The sequence below is a fragment of the Mya arenaria genome, chromosome 13 (assembly GCF_026914265.1).
Source record: "Mya arenaria isolate MELC-2E11 chromosome 13, ASM2691426v1".
Taxonomy (NCBI): Eukaryota; Metazoa; Mollusca; class Bivalvia; order Myida; family Myidae; genus Mya; species Mya arenaria.
This window is the reverse complement of record NC_069134.1, coordinates 55,246,227-55,268,561: the sequence shown is the minus strand read 5'-3', so window position 1 is coordinate 55,268,561 and position 22,335 is coordinate 55,246,227. Positions and strand designations below refer to the sequence as shown.

The 22,335-nt window shown below is 33.3% G+C and overlaps 1 protein-coding gene across 1 annotated transcript in view; it reads left to right on the top strand.

Annotated features, from left to right (window-relative positions):
- Positions 1–22,335, top strand: part of LOC128215392 (alpha-1-inhibitor 3-like) — a 29,044-nt gene extending 6,709 nt beyond the window's left edge. The window contains exons 10-31 of the mRNA XM_052922079.1: positions 1,527–1,676; positions 2,037–2,111; positions 2,267–2,312; positions 2,956–3,076; positions 3,323–3,440; positions 4,818–4,931; positions 5,281–5,391; positions 5,653–5,781; positions 5,995–6,133; positions 6,380–6,556; positions 6,755–6,833; positions 7,062–7,218; positions 7,402–7,491; positions 7,868–8,057; positions 8,501–8,697; positions 9,051–9,209; positions 9,807–9,869; positions 10,600–10,709; positions 11,191–11,338; positions 11,711–11,813; positions 12,822–12,937; positions 22,153–22,335. Of these exons, the coding sequence (XP_052778039.1) occupies positions 1,527–1,676; positions 2,037–2,111; positions 2,267–2,312; positions 2,956–3,076; positions 3,323–3,440; positions 4,818–4,931; positions 5,281–5,391; positions 5,653–5,781; positions 5,995–6,133; positions 6,380–6,556; positions 6,755–6,833; positions 7,062–7,218; positions 7,402–7,491; positions 7,868–8,057; positions 8,501–8,697; positions 9,051–9,209; positions 9,807–9,869; positions 10,600–10,709; positions 11,191–11,338; positions 11,711–11,813; positions 12,822–12,937; positions 22,153–22,335 (2,775 nt within the window). The remainder of the gene's footprint in view (positions 1–1,526; positions 1,677–2,036; positions 2,112–2,266; positions 2,313–2,955; positions 3,077–3,322; positions 3,441–4,817; positions 4,932–5,280; positions 5,392–5,652; positions 5,782–5,994; positions 6,134–6,379; positions 6,557–6,754; positions 6,834–7,061; positions 7,219–7,401; positions 7,492–7,867; positions 8,058–8,500; positions 8,698–9,050; positions 9,210–9,806; positions 9,870–10,599; positions 10,710–11,190; positions 11,339–11,710; positions 11,814–12,821; positions 12,938–22,152) is intronic.

Below are 22,335 nucleotides of genomic sequence, written 5' to 3'. Positions count from 1 at the left end.
ATAACTTGAACAGCGATCATGGTACTTTATCCGTTTATTTTTTCTAAAATGGATTGTATCATTCATTAGGCTGTTTTGCGAAAAGTCGGAACAACAAGGGATATTTATTCGCGTGGATACAGTATCTACCCATCAACCAACCCCCTGGTTAACTCTTCTTTGACTTTGAAACAAGTATCAGGACCCAAAGTGTTGGTAAGATGGATCGTGGTGACTTAATTATAGTGCATGTGTCGATCGCAAAAAATGTAGTTAACTAAATTATATTTTAACGGACACATTGGTATCCGAATGCTTTATCGTCAGTTTATAGATGGATTTAATGCGAAAAGGTACGGACATCAGCAAGAAAAAATGCCCATATGCATATGAATAAATTTAAAAAATTGAAAATAGTGTGTATTCCAAATATTCCTTGTTAAATATCGGAAAACACACTAAGGTTAACATTTGGTTCTAAAAAGCTTCTTAAATACGCCTCTAAAGTTAAACTAAATAACGCAATAAAGCATAACAATATTTAAGTTTTACTAACTATTGAAAGTAATGAGTGTAAACAAAAACATTCGTTTTTATTTTAATGTAGACTGTAGGTGACAGCGCAAGATTTAGGATTTCAGTGACTGGCGAAACGGTTACAGCAACGTACAAGGTATCGTTTTGTTCCTATGGCGAGTAGAGTCTTACTAGAATGACTGTTCTTCAAATACTATCAGACACAGTATCAGTATTTCGTTTCGATTTCCGTTAACTATGTGAATAGGTGATTGTCTGCGATTACCAAAAAACAAATTTATTAATATTTGTGCAAATTTAATGAGTTTCGATCATAAAATGCGATAATATTCAACTTCAGGACTAAACGTTACTATAATACTAAAAAGAGCTTTTAGTTTGGACGAAACATTATAAAAGTTACCAGCTACTAATTACATGGTGTTATAGAATTTGTGACTATACACTAGACCACAAGAAAATAGTTGCATATATTAAAGTAACGATTGTAGGTTGTTTCAAACGGATGGTATGTTGATGAGGGAGAATGGTTTGACCTTTCTGAAGGTCAACCGAAGCAAATTACTGTCACTGCAACAGAAGAGATGAGACCAAACTTTGTCGTCATGGCGTGGTCAGTGAGGGCAATAAAAAAGTATTACACAGACGGTGTGTTGATTTGTTTATATCTATAAATATGAATTAAACACATTACTTTGACACAAACCTTGAAATGTTATATACTGCACCTGTATCTGAGCTAATAATTCATATCTCGAATAAAGAAATCTACAACGTTATAGTGTTTGTATTTCTTTTTGTTAAGGAATCAATGAAGGAACTGACGCGCTTCAAGTGGATATAAAACCCGATGAAGCAACTGAGGTGATTATTTCAATACGTTAATGGATGGATGCATAAAAATTCAAATCATTTGTTGTGTATTTATCTGAAAACTATTCCAAAAAAAATCATTATTGTAATAATTCATTTTTGTGCTAATGTTTTGTAATCTTTATGAACATCTCTAGGTAAAAACACGTATATCCTTCGACAAAAAAGAGGTAAGGCCAGGTGATGCTGCCAATATTCACCTGGAAGGGAACGCAAATTCTAACTTTTATCTGCTATCAGTGGACAAGAGCATTCTGATTTTGGATCCAGGCAATGATATCACGGAGGTAAGAACACAATGTCTTTTACGTTTTTTACTATTTTCCATTCATCTTAATTCAAATAACTGCTCGAGCAAACCGGTTTATTATGACTGTGATTGTGTTATGTTTACTTTCCTTACTAAGGCAGTTGCCCCAACATTGATATTCATGTAACGATTGTGTGAAATCTTTTGAGGTATTACTATGCCCGTTGATCGACTATTCTACTTCAATAGTTGTGCATTTGAACAGGATCATATAACAAATTTAGGCTGCTGGTCATGTATGAATAATCCTTATTTTCAGGTAAATATAAAGCAAACCTTAAGCAATCTAGGTACTTTAAAAGAGTAGTAATGTATGTTTATAATATGATTATTGCAGAAACTTCTGCCTTCATTAGATAATGGGAAAAATACCATTACACTTGATGACTCCTCATTTAGCAACATTCTTCGGGTGAGATATCCTTTCTTTTTGGTTTTGGTAAAGAATACATCTTATCTAAATATTCTTGTTAGAGAAAAGTCGGGGTGAAAAATATATTTTGTTGTTTTTCAAACGAATTATTGATTACAAAATTGATAAATAAGCAATTAATTGTTCCTTTGCAGTCGGTATGGCTGTATTACACCGGAATATCACTAAGAGAAAGAACAGGTTTGATAAGAGTTGCATGCAATAATAATCCATAAAGTAAATGTTTCACATTTTTTATCATGTTGATATGCTACGATATAGTCACTCAGAAAAAAATCCATTCGGATTAATGTCCTATGAAAGAAAATCTATAATTACAGGAAGATAAATCATAAATGAGTGAAGTACCAGTGTACTATATTTATTAATAAAGACCAAATTCAAAAGGAATCTGTTGTCGTTAAAAATGACAATGTTTTCGGTTTCTGTGTATATATTCCATCTCTAACAAATTCAAAATAATATTTAACTGAGTCCTACAAAGTCGTTCATTTTCTGCGCCTCCGAGTCATTGAACATGAATTAGTGTTCTTTAACATTGAGTACGACTGATTCCTGCTTCGGTAAGGGGAAGTGAAAATATTTCAATTTTAATATTCGTCAATGAACATTTCACAATAACCATATTCTCATAGTTTGGATTTATGTCGTTGTTGCGATGGATCTCCTTTTCAGAATGTACTTAAATCATTTTGTATTATAGCAGACTTGATCACTACTACACAAAGTTCTTCGACATCAACGGTTGGGTTCGAAACTTCTACTACTACTACTCCTACGTTTTCATCATCTTTAGCAGCAGAACAACCAACAACAACAACAGTATTTGCATCATCTTCGTCTATTACAACTTCACAACCGAAAAGCAAAGACATCCAAGAAAAATCGGTGACACTTCGAAAGAAATTTCCCGACACTTGGCTATTCAACAATGTTACGTCAGGGTACGATTAAAGTGGTGTTTGTTTGTAACCTTAAATGGCAATTTAAGCCAAAATTGTGTGCCAATTTAAGACAAAACGTAGTTTAAGAGTTGTTTAAAAAGTCGCTTTTAAATCAACTATCACTTAAATGAATCGAGAAAGAAAACAAGTATTGCTGTAACACAAGATTGTATTGGGCAAATAGGCTGAAGGTATCAAAAAAAATTTGATATACTGATTGATTAATATGACGGACATGTTTGACAGCGCGACGGGAATAGCTGAGTTTATTGCAACAGCTCCCGATACAATCACCACCTGGGTGGCCACATGCTTTGCTATTGATGGAAACTCCCACCTGTCTGTAGCATATGCCCCTGCAGAGGTACTCCAGACTTTTTACCACATTTTCATTTGAATCTCTTATTTCATTAGTTTTGTTTCTAGAAGACGTGTAGTTTCTGAGTAATACGTGTATGATTGTGTCTCTAAATATTGTTATATTCTGATAACTAAGCAAGTGTATACAAGTAATTGAAATCATTTAGCTAAGTTACCAGATTACTGTGACATTTGGAATTCCAGTTAATACTGATGATAAGACTAAACTTGTGGTGGTGGTGTTTTTTTTTAAATTGGCGAATTATTGTTTTATGACACAGAGATGTATTAAGGCCATGACATACACGTTGTGAACATTTCTTTTTAAAATAATGTGCTCGAAACTATGCTTTAACTAGGAACACCGGATATTAAGGCATTGAGTGTTTTGTTTTGTAAATGCAAGGATTAATACCTAACATTGAAAACTATGAGTAAGTTATTTAATGCATTTATTGGTTCTAAATTCATTTATGTAAACGTTTGGCGTTCACAAAATCAAACAAGTGAGAACGAATCCTATTAGAATAAATACCAAAAATCGTTGAAAGTAACACTTATACCACCAATGACGATCATTCCTCTTTTTATACATATATACATGCTTCTTGTACATTATTTATTCAAGATTCATCTGAAAAATTGTATTATCAAAAATGGTACCTTAACAGAATTAAACTGTCGGTACACCCACTCCTATTTAAACTGATATATTAATCAGAAGTGGCATTAAGGACATTGAATACGTTGCAAACCTTTGGTGTTGGAGACAATTTTTAATCAATTTTTATTTATATTAATATTAGCAATACCAAAAGTATGAATAAGAATAACTATTATATCAAGTACGACCACATGTGTCTAAATATGTATTATAATTAATACAGCCAAAAATAGAACGGACCTGATACACTTATCTTTATTTGTTACGGAATCTCTCAAAACAATGTCGAAAAAGTATGATATTGGAACGTTATCAAACAACTGCTAAGTTTTTTATGCGTTCTTGTGTATATATTCGTTTGTTATTATAATTTGACGTATATACTATTATACATTGGATGTGTTGTTGATGAAGTTAAAAATGACAAATCAATTCATGCAATTTATATTGACGCATCTGAGACTTAGATGTGCAGGGCAATTTTCACCCGTACAGTGAATGTAATTGGTTTTAAAATAATGAAAAAATAAGTAGGGCTGCAAGTAGACGCGATTCGTGATTGTCACAGAAAAGTAATGTAATTCAGATGAACTTAGATATTCTCATATGAGGTAAAACTTCCCCTAAGTGAATATTCATAAAAAATGATAGTCGTTATCTGGATGACGTACTATATTTATACATGTCTTATGCTTCAATTATAGATACTTATTTCAGTTGAGGGTGTTCTTGCCCTTCTTCGTTAGTGTTCAGCTACCCTTTTCCGTCCTGCGCAATGAGCAAGTTGTAATACAAGCAAATGTGTTCAACTATCACTCGGAAGATCTCTATGTAAGTGATATTCCATTTACAGTAGTAATATGTATTTTTAATGACATGATATGTATGTATATGGTTACTTTACCCTTTTACTTTCTAACACGGATGACTATGCAGAGTTTCCAATTCCATGACATTCTATTTCGGGGCTTGGCAGAGAAATTGTTACCAGTTCCTGAACACTGGTTGTATTTACTCAATAAAATGAACATGATTTAAAAAGCATTTCATTTGATCCGTAAGTGATAAGGAAGATTCAAGAGAGTTTTCAGGTTCAACGTGTACGTATACATATATTGACTTGAATATATTCATTGGACATTGATTTCTTCAAAAGATTAAAACAAGTTTGGTTTTACAGATTCTCGTCACATTAAAGAAAAGCGACTCATTCAGAGGACTTGCTGTTTCAAAAAGAGGAAAGTCCAGAAAGCTAAAGGAAAAATGTGGCGATCTTGTTCTGTGCATTTTGGTATGATAATGCATCAATAAATAAGTTCAACCATAGAAAAGCGATTGTATTAATTCAATGTTGAAATATAATTAAATACTTCTTATATTCTTAGAAAGTCTTATGTTTGTGTTTTGCTTGTGAGGAAATACGTATGAGCTTTGAGTATATAAAGGTAATATATATTTTGAACCGGAATATGCCAATCAATTTTACGATTGCAGAGAACAATAAATGCAATGTTACTTTTTGTTTTAAAGCATTACTATGTTTGTACTGCAGGCGAAATCAGGTAGGGCTACCCCTGCATTTTTCCCGATCGTTCCCTTGGAGATTGGTGACATTAAATTAACAATTCAGGCCGACTCCGAAATAGCCAAAGACACCGTGGTAAAAGACTTGAGAGTAGAGGTAAGTACCGAAAATTTGTTATAAGGTAGATGGGTTGAATACGTAGGCCACTCAAAATAAAGCATATGTCAGTCACACTAGCATACGGACTATAAATTTATGTGAAAATACCTTATGTGTCTAATCGTAGTAAAATTGAAATCTACATGGGTATCATCGTATCCATAAATACACAATACACTTCATCATAGAATGTATGTCTTTACAACCTAGCCGGAAGGAGCGGAGAGAAGCGTGGCGTACCCTGTCCTGATCGACTTGTCCCAGACAAACACGTTTGATTACAGATTTGAGCTCTCATATCCTGGAAATGTAGTCGAAGGCTCCAAGCGATTGAGACTTACTTTAAATGGCAAGTCTATTTTTGTTTTAAGAAAGGTTAATACTGGATTAAGATATTCATAAAGAGTTGAGGGCTCTTTAGACATTAAACTAGCACAATTGTGCTTGTTAAGTATCTTTTCACAAATAATGTTGTTTTGCAGTCTATGCCCAGAGGCAGCATACATATGCTAATGCAAAATTCCCTTTAAAATGTTCTAGACGTTAAAATAATAATTTTGGTAATTATTACGGACATATCTCATATGTATCTAAGGTGATGTTATGGGGCCTACAATCGACAACCTAGATAGGCTTGTTAGACATCCGTATGGCTGCGGAGAGCAAAATATGATATCTACAGCCCCGTCTGTATTTGTTATGGGATACTTAACTGCTGTCGACCGGTTGGACGCTAGCCTTGAGAAACTGGCAGAAAATTTTATTGGAATTGGTAAATATTAATAGCAATATAGCAATTTTTACTACATTTAAAATGAGAAAAATGGATTCACACGAAAATCAGAAAATTAGAGTATACTTATTCCTTAAGCACCTTTTTATGAAGTTATTATTCTTTATTGTGTAAAATACTATTAAATTAAGTGATCGTATATCTTGTTAAGAAGGACATTTGACGTCTTTTCCTCAGGAATACAGCGCCAGATGGGTTACAGACACTCGGATTGGTCTTTCAGTGCTTGGGGCGGGTCCGGATCTGGGAGTTCATGGTATATGTTGATTATATACATAATCCTAAATCTTAAATATGTCCCTTTAAACAATTGTCAAGAAAGAACAAAACTTCCTATATAGTACTTTATTTGCTATTGTTTTTGAACTTGCAGAGATATTATTGAATAGGTATTCAATTTTTGTGATATAATTAAATTCTTTGTATGCCTTACTTTATTTTAATTCTTTCGAAACGAAATGTCATTGTGTTTTTTTCTTTTCAGGTTAACATCATTTGTTCTAAAAGTTTTCTCAAAGGGGACATTTTACGTTGACGTCGATGAACGCGTTATAACGTTACCAAGCGCGTATCTTCTTTCTATCCAGAACAAAGACGGAAGTTTTCCGGAGCGTGGACATGTTAATAGTCGCTACATGCAGGTTTACCTTTTAACTGTTTAGTCAATGTTGTTGTTGTTTATTTTCCAAATTGAACAAAACGTAGAAAAACCAACGTAGACTTAAAACACATGCAAATGGCTGACGTAACGAAAGAAATAAAAACGTATAAACTTACCCTGTTGCATTGTCAGTGGCCATGTCCCTAGAAACTTCTGATTTTAGGGCGGATCAGTCGGAACGGTAGAAAGAATGACTGCATACGTATTGATCGCTCTGTTGGAAGCTAAGCACGCAGGAAGCAAAACAATCAAGGTACATATTTATGGTACATGTATTTTACAAAAAAAAATAGGAAATAATCTGTTGGCCACAGTGGAATGTATAGCCATGGATAGCTAAAAAAATCTTAATACAATCATGTAATATGCATTAGCAAGTATATCATCAAACAATTCCTGTTTAGGTTAAGCGATGCCATTGGAAAGTATGTCTGTATAAGCGTCAGCTAATAAAGTTTAAGGCAAAGGAACCAGACAAAATCAGAACAATAATTAATTCTACAGTCCGAACCCCGAAGCTTTAGACTCATCCAAGAGAATGAGTAAAGACACGAAAATAACTGTTCAAACTATAAGTGTGTGTATAGCAAAATATCACATACATGTACACTATGATTGTTTATTTACAGTTTAGTGCTGATCAAGAAAGTAAACTAGAAGCAGGCATAAAAAGTGGCATGAGATTTCTTGAACAGAACTTAGATAACATTACATCCGTTTACTCGCTCGCCATTACAACCTATGCACTTGGACTGGGAGAATCTAAATTAGCTTCCGACGCATTATTGCTTTTAAAGAGTAATGCAAAGACTGCAGGAGGTAAAACTTATTTTAATTTTAGAAAGAAGAAAAACCGTGTCGTAATAATTCATATATAAAATGTAATGAACATGATATTCTAGAACACCGGATAGGCATTTCAAAAATGCACTTTTCTATGTATGTTTTCACATAAAATGTATGCTAGAAAAATCTATATAATATGTGATCCTTCCAGATAGAAAATTCTGACCCTCGGGCTGCGTTGCCGGTAACTCTCCAAGCCTTGTTACCTGGCAACGCAGGTGCCATCGGGTCGGATTTTTCTATCCGAAACGGCAACACACAACATGTAACATTAAGATAGAATGGTAAGCTTCCTTGTTATATTTTCTTTGATAATGTTTGCCCAATTCAAGTTTCTTGCTGATATACGTCAATAGTGTAAACAATTAATAAATAACAACTATATAAATTGACTCGTATTAATTGATGTCAATCAGACATGCTCTACTGGCAAGAGACGGCGCCTGTCCCCTCAAAATACCACTACGGGCCTTCTACAACGGCAGTGTCTATTGAAATGACAGCATACGCGCTACTCTCAATGTCAGTTTCCGGTGACAGGGTTGACGGAGCACGAGTCAACAAATGGCTGATTGGTCAACGTAGTCCGTACGGTGGATTTATTTCTACCCAGGTAGGAATACAGCTTTTGGCGTATTAAAAACAGAAAATCGACAACGATTGGGCTTTGAAAATGCACCTTACAGTAACCATCACAATCAATATGAATGCAAACAAAGGAGGCAGTATCATAATGCAACTTAACGCTTTTATTATACTTCCTATTGATAAATAGTGTAATTACAATGACATTATCTAATCAGTTAAATATAAGTGTAGTTAAAAGGATTTACAAATATAAGTTATAAAGAGCCCATGCGTATATCGAGCGTTTCCCCAAGAAGCATCGCATCAACAATACCAACGGTTGATCTGAGTTCAATGTGACAATGTCTCATTTAAATAACCCGTGTTGTTTACTCATAGGATACAATGATTGGACTAGAGGCCCTCGCTGCATTTGGGGCACTGATGAAGTCACCGCCTGCTGACATGACTATCTGGATATCATACATGGACGACCGTCATCATAAACGGAAATTCCGAATAACGTCGGAAAATGCAATGGTGTTGCAGACAGTGGATGTACGTAACCATTCCTTTTTGTAATAAACTGTTGTCGACTTTATATGTGGACATAAACAACGAGATAACTGTGCCTCAGCCTCCAAGCCGTCGACATCTCATTTAAGCTTTTAATTAACGTTTGAAGGTGGCACTTTCTTTCTGTGGAATTAGAGTGTATAAATAAGCCATCGTAATAATTTGGGTTTTTATAAGAGTTTCAATTATATTTGAAAATATGTATCGTTCATTTGCCTTTCAAGTACAATAACTTTGGCATTAATAAGTGTGGCAATTAAATTGTACATAAGGTATCGACCATATGACACTTAAAATTATATCATTGTTATAAAGTATAATTTCTTAAAAACAATGTCCAAATGTAACGTTGCTAGTTATGCTAGCAAAGACTTCAACAGTGTCAATTTGAAAGGTTTGAAATCAATAAGAGTCTCATTGAATTTAAACACACATAACAATACTGTAAACAGTATATTTGCCTAATCTAATTCCAACTATGCTCGTCCTCTATAACTCCCATTACACAAGTAGATCAAAATGAATTGACAGTAGTGTTTTAAAATTGTAACCGAGTTTCCATATTTTCAATGTTTACAGCTTTCGACAGATACCAGCGAAATTTCCGTGCATGCACTAGGGGAATCGAAAGCCATTATTACGGTAGGCATATATGTTAATCATTGTTTAACACGTACGTTTTTTATAATTAGGCTAAATCATATGTACTACTTAGCTTGATATCGATCACTTCTACTTTTTAAGTTTGACCAAAAAGACCAGGGTTTTGTTAAGATGAAGCGCTCAAATGAATCCGTATAAGTGTATACTTAAATTTAATAATATGAAAGGCTAAATCACCATGCTATTGGTCAAAGATTCATGTGAACCCTGTCGATGGCTTACAACTTAATATACGGGATTATGGGGCTGATGCGCGCATAGTTATGTATATAGACAGTCATGGTTGAAAAGCAACAACACATAAAACATTAACAGCGTGAACAAAATATCCTGCTTACGCAATGCAGAACTATGCTTGACATACATCGCTCATGTCAGGTTTCATTAAGATCTGGATATGGGTTTTGGAAAGGGATCTTATTTTAAAGTATATTGATAGCAGTTAAGAGCTATAACACCGTGGAAAGTATTCATTCTGTCTGACTACCTATCTATTACTCTAGCTACACAGCTAAGAATGAGGCACTATTGGAATCCAGTATATCCCCTACCACTTTGTAGTTGGAGATTATGATTATACTTTGACCAAAATAATGCAAGATAATAAAAGGACTTCCAATTCAAACACTGTATGCAGTTTTCCTCTTTTATAGTTAATGGTTTGTTTCACAGGCATTTTAGACATTTAACGCAATTTTCTGGTTTTTAGGTATCCTTGTTCTACAATATATTCATGGACCTTGAAGACCAAGATCTCCGTCTGGAGGTTGATGTTATAAAAGAGTCCGTTAATGGTTTTACAGTTCGTTCTTGTGTTAGGTAAGCTATATCAAAGATACACATACATGAAACGACTACAAGTTAAAACGGCGATAATGATTGGTGTATCATTTATGTTGTTAATTACAAGGGTTTGTTATTCATCTGAAGTGATATAAACTTTGCATTTGTGAAATTTCATTATATTGTGGTCGGTCTGAAAAGGCACATTTAAGTAGCCATTTAGTGCATCGAGCAAGAAAACAAACAAACAGAAAGAAGAACGTCATTCTAGAGCAACGTTTACATTTTTGCTAATGGCGCAAGTGGGAGGTTCTTTCTGTTTAACAGGCGATTAAGAAGTCTAAAGTTAGGTGGCCGAACAAGGACTTACTTACCAGTAGAATTCGTTAATATGATGATAAAATTTGTGACTTGTAACATGTCAATTTTTAAATCACTTACGGATTGGTTTTGGCACGATCTCTCCGATTGTATTGCATACACATTAGACAGAAACTTCCATTTTGTCACATTACAGTTGGTTGGAAAAAGACATTAGTGGCATGGTTGTAGCTGAGATAGGAATTCCGTCAGGATTCAATGCATTTAGATACGGAATATCTGGACATGAGCTTCTTATGCGGACCGAAATTCAAGAGAAAAAAGTTGTTTTGTATTTTGATCAGGTAAAATTTGTTTCATATTGCATGAAGTGGTATTTTCATTCGAATGAGATTAAAAAAACAACTTCACCATTCTTACATAAACATTATATTGTTCTTTTTCGTATCCTTATAGTTTGTTTCATACTATTGTTATACAAACTAATCCCCCCAATAGACTCGTGTTCTTGTAAAAATGTTGATGCATGTTGGTTTAGTTAGTTGTGTTTTCGTATGATGTGTTATTTTCTTAAGATTAGGTTTATGTCGTTTGGGATCTAAACAGCCTTTTTGATAATTTGGTAATGTTTCATTGTAATTTTTATATGAACTCATTCCTATAATTATAATATAGTTCAGTTGTTATCGTTGCTATTCGTCATTGCAATACTATAGGTTACCGAAGCGAAGGTATGTGTGGACATAAGCATGGTCCGAGACACCATGGTTGCCTCAGTGAAGCCGGTTCCATGCACAGTGTACGAATACTACGAACCAAGCAAGTTTTTTGTACTTATATCGTTGTTACTTGTGTGTTTGTCAAACAAGTGCTTAATACGTGTCGGTTAAAAACAAATACAGGCGCATGGTACTTAATAATATTGGTAAGGAGCAATTCATTTAATACGGTGTAGGTGGTTAGCAAAGTAATGTGCATGGAATGTGAGAACTATTATTCTATTTAACATTGGTAAGGAACACTTGTTCGTTATTGTGTAGGTGGGGAGCGAAGGTTAGTTGCAATTCTTAAATTAACATGGTTGAGGAGCACGTATTAAATTCGGTGAAGGTGATAAGTAAAGGCATGCTGCATATCGGTATATTCTTCTCGTTAGGAACTTCTATATATTACTCGATTTAAGTATGTAAATGGTGTCTTAACAAATAATTTTGGTTTTGTAAAAAAGATGATGAACCTTGCGTTTTCAAACAAAATATGCTGTTCAATTGTGAAACAAAGGAATTTTATCTAGTTTCCAGCAGTAATTTAGAGGATATTTGTACAATATGAATTCGCGTATTCAGCTAAACCAGTTTTGCTCGGTTTATGCTTACATTTTAGTTAAATATCTATTCATTTGGGTTTGGTTAGATAAACAAAACGACACGAACCAAACCTTTTGAGAACAGTAAAAAACAATTGTTTCAATAGTTATATGAACAACTACAGAAACAGCTCAGTAGCCAAACATTTAGACATAAACCGTACAGGGTAAACGATAAATGATCTCAAACAAGATGCATGGAACAGCATGAAACTCCACAACAAAGACAGTGCATTTTTACTATATAAAAACTAGGTGTGTTTATCAATGATTGTAAGGTACCACCTTGGAATGGTCTGTAACTCAATTTACTGGGGAGTTAATGCAATGAAAAAACTACAGTGTATTGAAAATTGAATCATTATTAAAAAATATCATGGACAAAAATAATGCATTCATTAAAGAATATGTTTATGTAATAATGTAACGACATTGGTCAATCATATTGTCCTATTTTGCAGGTAACCAGATGACAGTGTTTTACGCTCCTCTGAAAGCGAAGAACTCAAACATTTGTGACGTGTGCGGAATAGAATGTGGCTGCGTGGGGGGAAACGACCGGATGTGGATGCCCATGGTGAGCTGGATGCCAATATTTTAATGGTTTATATAGTGGTTTAATGGTACTGTCAAAAGTGGAAAATGTTACTAATGGATACTCAAATGACCATTTAGTATTATTTCCACTTTCAAACTGTTGTCCAACACTAAGAATGAGCAACTTTATCCATGAATATGATAACTAGTACACTGTCTAAAGAATGCAGATAAAGCCTGGAAGTTAAACACAAACACAATATTTGTCTTTTCAGAAGTGGTGTAAGACTAAGATTGGATAGTGAAGTGTAAGTAGATAAAACTCATACATGTTTAAGAGCAAAGTCATATGAATACGAGACAGTGTGTCGATTACTAATGCAGATCTAAATCAAAGATAAACCAAAATTGTTTCAATATACTTATATGGTGATAAATTTAACATCTATAAAGTTGTTTCAATAAACTGATTTTTATATACCGATTTGGTTAAAAATCTCCTTGATCAAGGTATTGATAGTGTTCTATTATAAACTACCTCTCCTTAACGCTGTTCCATTGTATTTTGTTCTTATTTCAGGTATAGGTTCAACAAACAGATTTAACAATCTGAGATGTTTTGTTACAATATTCAAATCCAGTAAAGAAAGGAACACAATTGATAAAAACTATAATGTATTGATACCAATTTAAATTATTTTAAAAATCCACCAATGTAAAGAATTGAAAATATTATGAAAAGGTGATGGTATGTTTATTATATATTTATTTTATTGCTGTCAATAAATACACAAAGGAAATCGTCCAAGTTTTTTTCAATCGTTTTTGAATTTACAAACAGTCCACTTTTATCTAGTTAACATATTAAACAACTTTAGCTATGATTGTAAATGTGACGGAGATGCTTGGATATATATGCGGATAGTGATATACAAATGTTCGGCAAAACTATGTAATCTAAACGAGGTCTCTAAAACAATACATATCATACGAGTATATCTCCATGGAACTCACATAACACCATCCATACAAATGGCTTGTACGTGTTAACTCAACTACCCTACATCATCAATAATAATTGGTAAATACGATTTAATCTCCTCAGCATACACATAACAACATTTATGATATGATTTGGCTTATACGAGTAAATGCATTGAACAGACATAGCTTACATAAGTTTTTGCTATTATGTGTTAACTTCCGTTACATAAACATAACATCATCCATATTAATTGTTAAGTGCGAGTTAACCTGCATAAATATAACAACATATATTTGTACTCGGCCAGGGAACTTGAACCATTCCCGAGAACTGGTTGTGAAAACGAATTGAATGAATGATTAATAAATTGACATGTCATAAAGGAAAGACAGTCCGACAATTTGAACAAATTAGGTAATTCCGCGTACTAAGATAACGTGGAATTTTATAAAAATAGCAGATTGTGCCGCGCTACATGATGATGACGATGATGATGATGATGATGATGGTGATAATAATGATATGGATGATTTTGATGATGATGATTTCGATGATGATGATTATGATGATGATGATAATGATGATGATGATGATGTCAAACATATATAAAACTGTTTATGTCGAATATTTGCCAATCATCTTCAATCTGCCTTTTAAGCAAGACTATCCTTGCTTTATATTCTTCATGCTCTCAAAGACATACATTTGTTGAATAGCATCAACGGAAGAATCTGCTAAAATTGTCAAATTTGTTAACTATTTAGATATGAACCATGAGGTTAACATTAAGTAAAAAAGTAACACAGTATCAGGAACATATGAATGTATGAAGCGCAAAGTAGTTGAATACAATATTTGTATATTGCTTTTTACTGCAATGAATATTAAATCATAACAGATATATATATTTTTTAAGCCTCCGACTAAAGATGAATATGGTCACGAGACGATGTTTCTTAAGTAGTGTGAGATGGTAGCCTTTTCAAAGAGGGAGTCACAGCATCATACCCTTCAAAATAGTTCACTGAAACAAATTGTTTCACATACACATACATACCCATCCTAGGTAGTTATGGATTTAAAACTCATCTGAAACATCGAAGAGAATCTGTTTCCTTAACTGTGTGGTATAAACATATAACATATCATAATATTATATTGCGTTTTGCTTAACGTCACAATATACAAGATAAGAAATCAGATAAATAATAAAATACATCATGACGTATGAAACGATAGTCACTAAAACTGTGTGAATGTATTATTACAACATATATCGTTGTTGTGACATGCCGTCATAACAACGATATATCCGATTCGTTTTATACTTAATAAACAGCATACCAATATGAATGATTAATAACCATACAAAAGACCTCCTCTTCGTCGGGCCCGGCGCCGTCGTCATGCTGACCCTGAAGTGGTCATTTTTGTCTACCAACGTCTTGTGCACAGCTGCATCTGCAAACGAACACGACGTATAACTGACACCTCCTACACAATGAGTAATATAAAGTGCTAAATAATACTGCTTTGTTGTGTTTAATACTACTCATATTTTGAGAGTCGTTATGGTAAAAACTCTAAATTCTTCTTTGCTTGTTTAAACAGCGTTTACTGCTTATTATTTTTAAATCTTAATTACAGTTTTAGAATAATATTAGCGTTTGTTTTTCGTCGTCATTTCTAACAATAAGGTTCCCAACTCTCAAAAAATTGCTAGAAGATTTAGAGAAACATATGAATATGAAAAAAATCCCTTAAGTGTTAATGTGTTTCTTGCTTCGTCCAATTCAAATGATGCTGCCATGAAAAAATATATTTTATCTGAGAAAAATATTAAAGAATAATATATATGTATCATACAACATGCTAAATCCAATTCAACATGAATGGTATAATATTAAAACAACAAACACAACCTAATTGTACATGCATAAGTAAAGAAACTGCGGCTATATAAAACTGTTTTGCAAACATATGAAACACCTTGAGGAAATGAGGGAAAAAGGGATGAGTAGATCTACTCAAATGGCGGAATCTTTTACGCATGTAGCTATTAAAAGGAAAAGCATTTCGATCGATGACTAGCAAAATCACGCTGCTTTAAATAAGGCAGATGTTTATTATGGTTGCATATTTCAGATTTGTCAATTTAAAATAAATCATTTATAGTATAAATGCAGTAACTTTGCAGTGTCCAAGGTAAACCGTATATTATTGCTTATAAAAAAGAACATAAATTTCCGTTTCATTTGAAAAAGATGCCAAATTGAATACGCAGGTTAAGTCATTAAGTGAAAAATTAACGTTGCATATAGCACGTCTTTAATATTGTGTCACAGCACCGTATGTGCTGATGCTTGATGTGCTAAAATTCCAACTTTGTGTCTAGGCTATCAGCCATGACATTTTGTAGGATCTTATCACTTGTACAATATTCTCATCTTTTGGTCCAGTCTTGTATATTTTCAAAATCACAATATATATGAGTATACCACTAACAACCAACAAACCTTCCATAGTCATAGATTTCCCCGTTCGCATTTTCTCCCGAAACTGTCAATATTAAGGCAGGAGTCGATTTTCTACCTTTCAACTGTTTAATAGATCGCGTCGTTATATTAAGTCTATTTGTATGGCACTAGAGTCGAAAATTCCTCACTTTTTTCATAAAATGTATTCATATAAAACAAACATGAGGGTTGGGTGTATAGCGCCCCACCAAACATGCATCAAGAAAACACAGTAACAAAACTAACTGAAACATATATATACAAGTACCAAATATGTTTTAGAAAAGATGAAAGACGAGAGTCACACATTTACACTGCTGTCACTGGAAAGTTCACAATGGGCTTTATATTTAGTAATTGTAAAATGTTTTTATGTTTTACTAATAATCTAACATAGTATTATATTTTTTTTTTATTTTTCATACATACGGAAATTCCTCACTATGTTTGTAAAGGCGTGTTTACTATGAAATATGATATGCTATTTCACGAACACTTGGCATTGTCTTAAAGTTCCTCAACATCATGAGTTTAAACAATTAAGCTGGAAACTTAAGCATCGAAACTCAACTAAAAAAATATTCAACGTAGTTATTTGGCATTTATGGAGTAGTTGAGCTTTATCAAAGGGGAAATAATAAACATATTGCAGAGAATGTCAGAACAATGAACAGATGTTTAAGCTTAATCTCTTAATTGTAATACGATTAGCTTATTATGACACGCGTTTATTCGAATAATATGCACAAGGTCTTACTGTTTCTTCCTATTTTTACCGTCAGTTCCCAGAAGGATATTTTGTTTTTATATAAGAATGATTTTTTTCCGGTATTCTTGGAAAGATTCGTATTATGTTGTAAACTATGTACCGACGGGCTGTTGAAGCTTAGCGGGTTATGTTCATAACACATTGTTATTTCTTGAAACTGCTTTCTCATCTAAACTAACAAATGGTTAAAACATCAAACCAATCCGATTATGCTCTGTATTCATACTAAAATAGTTATTAATAGTAAACAAACGTGAGACACAATAATTTCCTATGAGTTAATCCGCTCGATGCTTCAATGTAATCTTTACAGATAACAACTTATTATGTAGTTTACCAGTATAATTTGCAAAACCATTTTGCCTTGATAAATTGAACTTGAACACTAATATAAATGCGTTGACAGTAAAAGGGTTTGACAGTGAATTGATATTGATAATGGTGTTTGAAATAAAAGGGAAGTAATTAATTGTTTATAGAACAATTTATAAGATCATTTGTTATGAAATAAGTTATTTTATACGTTTATTATTAGGTAAAATATGTATTGATAACACTATCTTAATAATGCTGAGTGGAACTGTGTTGCTGTATGTATGCATGAATGTCATTCTGATTTCCAATCAACAATTGGATCCATTGGCAGTTACTGAGGCAACATAGTGGAACAAGATACAAAATGGCATGCTCTACATAGCAGTTACTTATAATGTAGAAATGTAGTTACCACTCGTGTTATACGCTGATGGTGACAATATCTCAATCCAATGGGGATTGTTAGGCTTTTACCGCGAAAACCGAGCAAACTTGTCTGACATTCAAGGGCAAACTCTATACAGCAGTTACGTACACGGTCGTAAAGTAGTCACTGTCACCATGCATGTAATGTGATGATAATAAACATTAACTGGCGTCTTTTAAATTATTCCAAATAATTTAAAAAAAAAACATTGTCTACATTTCTTTTGAAGATTTAGTACGTACGGTTTCCTTTTTAAACCTATAATTTTCCGGAGCGTGCCCTAAGCTGTTTTTTGGAAACCTAGATCCTGCAGTTATTAACGTTCAATACAAAAAAGCTTGTTCTGGGCTATGACTTCATATTCAACTTTAAACCACATTGACTGTTGTGCTATTTTTGTGTAAATTAGATATGGACGATGTCGAATATAATTATTGTTTTGATTTTACAGAAATATCGTTATGATAAATATCGTGGAACTGTTTGATTGTTCGAATTATCAAACGTCTAAAAAGCATGTAAGGATGCAATCACAGTGTGTGTATTCCACGTGATAAATTACGTCATATATGCTACGGGCAGTCTATGCCGTTAAAGGAACCCCGCCTTTTTTGTTACCCGGTTTTTTAAGGTGATTAGTTTTATAAAACACTGTTTCCAAAATAAAGTTTTGTCAGCGCTACCTCCGTCAGACGGTCGTTTTGTGAAAAGGTTTGTCGAAGTGTTTAAGAAACTAAAGTCTGAATGAATATCTGGTAAAAGAATAAAGGCCGGGCTCCGTAAGCGGAATATACTGCGCTATGTTTCATTTAAAAAAAAGTGAAGTTATCTTTGTTTAAAGACTTCATTCGAAGCAAGATATTACTTTCCTATGTAGTATTTATGACGCAATTTATCACGTTGTATACACACACTGAATCAGCAAAATAGAAATAGTCAGCGTAGTATATTTATACTGATATTATTATTTTTTTTATAACATAATGATAATGTTACTATATGGTATTAAAAAAATATCATATTATTTTTACACTGTCTTTCTTTATATCATTGCGAACGGTTATTGAAACCAAGAATTTGTTCCAAAATACAGCGATTTATAAGACAAGAAAATATATTTAGGATACAAATGTTGACTTCACCAAAAAAAATATACTAAGACATAGAGAAAGTTTATTGCATTTTTATTAGTACGAAGAGGTTTTCAAACAAAAACAAGATGTGCAACCATTACGTCCAAATATTGAATATTGAAACATTGAGAATATCAATGCTAGTTTTAACCATTATTTAAACCGACATTTTTGATCAAGCATGCAATGGGATAGGGCCACGAGTTTTGCAAACATCAGTTACGGCCTTCTCAGAAAGTAAACATTGAAGAAGAACGTGATCCTGCGTAGATATCTGGCTTAGTTTCCATATCAACAACTTTCCTTTAAATATAAATAAGTGCATAATCGGATTGGTTTTGATCTTTTTCGCATGTACCGTTACATTAATGACCCATTTTAGTTTTCTGCTTTAAAATAAACATATAAACTACAGGGGCACAAACAATTATTGAAACATATATCTGGGTTCAGTCCTAATAGACACTAAACAAGAGGCAAACACCGACGAGTATTTCATAACAGACTTCACAAACATAAAATGTTATTATATGTTGGGGCTGCTGCTTTTAAACGGACAGCAAAAAGGGAGTTCACTGTGGACTAGTATTCAACTTAACACTTGTCTAAACACACAGTTCTAACAAATATTAAAAACCTAAGTCACATAAGAGCAAACTTTGCCTATGAAACAATCGAGAATTTTATTTACCATAAACGGATCAACTTATTCCCCAACATTACTCAACTCATCACATACAAATAAATCAATCAAGCCGTCGCCTACGCAAGTGACAGCCGTATTGGTAACGCATGCGCGTATATAACCGTTGATGCTATAAATCAGTCTGCTGTTTAACTGAACGATAATGGAGGTAACAAAAAGTACGGTAAAGTCGAGTTTTATTTTTTTCTCTTATTAGATTCATTTGTTTGAAAGCGCTATGGAAGTTATAAAATCAGGTTATTGTTTGTCAGTCATAGGTTTTTCTTTTTACGTTTATGTTGCCAATCACTTATGCTTTATTTGTACATTGCCATCAAGACTCATTCTGACAATGACTGTAACAGTTGCAAACCTTGCGTAGTATGTTAGAAATATTATCTTACCATCTTTTGATAAGGCCTTTTGTTGTGTTTTGCCTTTGGGTGATAAATATTTTGTTATAAGATTTTCTCATTTCTCATTGAAACATATCGTTAACGCCATGGTAGTTTGCACATTTAATCTCCTGTATGCAATATTTGTACTCAATGTTTAAACTGTTTATCTGTGAACCTACTATTTAAAATACATAAGTTTACTTCTTCTATATATATATATTAATTTCATTCACATGACCAATATAGATTTCACAAATGTGTTGTATCATATTGTTGTATTGTACCGGAATTTCAATCAAAAGCTAACACATACATATGGTGTATAGTTGCTATCTAGCCGGCTCGAAATAAATATGATATTATCTTATTTATCTTATCAATAGGCAAATTTTATTTGATTATATGTTCGAAATACTAAAAATCAAAATCATAATATAATAACAAAAATTAATTCGCATGTACTAGGCTAACTTTTTTTCATTTCTTTATTAATAACAGAGATCAACTCAGATCTATTGGAAAAAGGGAAATGTAATAATCCCGTTTATATTATATATGTACTGTATTAAAGGTGGAGGCTTGTTGATAGTGTGTTGGCTGGTTTGCCTGACCTGGTCGGTAGAGGCCGCATAAACCTATTGGTATGCATATAATGCACTTCGAGTCCGTTTGATATTAGTGTCATTAGCCATTGTTACATGCGTATGCTGTCGGATTTTGTCAGTAGTCGCAAGGTGTTCATTTGCCAATAAGATTGAGATGAGATGCAATTAGAAAATGACCTTTAACAACAAAGAATTTTACTAAAATATGGCTAAAAACGTTCACTATTTCTTCGTAAAATGGGTTAAATAATCAGCTTATATATATTTATTAACTAAAGCCCTGTCCGCTTTTGGAGGACTTAAAAAATATACAGTACATGTTAGGTAGGCGGATAGCATACACAAAGAGCAAACGCGTTTAATATGCACATTAATAAGCTTAAGATAATTAGTTTTAAATTAATTTATATTAATGTATTTTTATCTTCTGTTTGCGACATTTTTACAAAATTAATTTAAGCAATTTTTAAAGCTAGAAATCAGATTATTTTTGGACATTTGTGGCATTCGTAAAAATTGAAGGTATTTGTAGTTACGACCTATAACCCCTCCAGTTTGATAGATGGTAATCCTTGTAGGCGTGGTCTTGAGGTAACGGTATCCGCCTCTCAAACAAGTCCAAGGTAAAAAAAGGATACCAGTACTGAATGACTCAAAATGACTTGTACCGAATGAAACAAATCAAATCTTCATAAAAACGGACACAGATCCTATATATAGTTTCAACTATTTAGAAAACTGGATACGATTATTCCCAATCGCATTATCCCAGGCCACAAATTTGTCGTTTTCTGCGACTTGGCAACGGCCTACAATGATGTCATCAACCCAATGAACCGCAGTCACAGGATCAGCATATTATTAGTTCCTAGAGCGCCGAATACATTTGAACCCGACAATTTCAACGTAACGGCGGATAAAGGTTAACCTCTACAAATAAATGCAATACATGAATTCCTTTTTTCTTTAAAAGTAAACAAATAAGTACAGTTGTTCTAATATCTTCTGTCAAATATTACTTAGACTTATACAGAAATATACACTGTAAATATGACGTAAATTGCATGCATTCTCTTTTTAAGATAAACTAAGGGTATTTTTAAGCATAATGGTGAGTGAGTTACTATATATTTCAAACATGACTATATTAAAAAAGTATTACTTATCAGCCTTCCTTGTACCATCTTACTCTATTGTTAATGTACATGTACATGTCTTTATTTTATCAAAAAACAATAAACTGAAATGTTTTTAAATGCATAATAGTAGCAGTACCCAGGAAATTATATTGTTTAGCACTTATGTAGAATTTAATGAACTTCGAACTCTACTGACATATGCAATATAGTTAATGTTACGAAGAAAACACTGCCATTAAGAAATTACAAAAGGCATATCTTAAACCTGGAATATCATTGACAGTGTCCGGAAAGTTTAAAAACGGGTAGCTACAGCGGAAGCCTTACTGTGACTAAGGATGGAATATGGATTGGTAGCACTACTTTCCATGTGCTTGTAGAAGGCGATTCCGAAGACAGACAATACCCTCTAGTACAGACGGAAAAAGGCATCTACAAGGCTGGACAAACAGGTGAGATGGGCTAA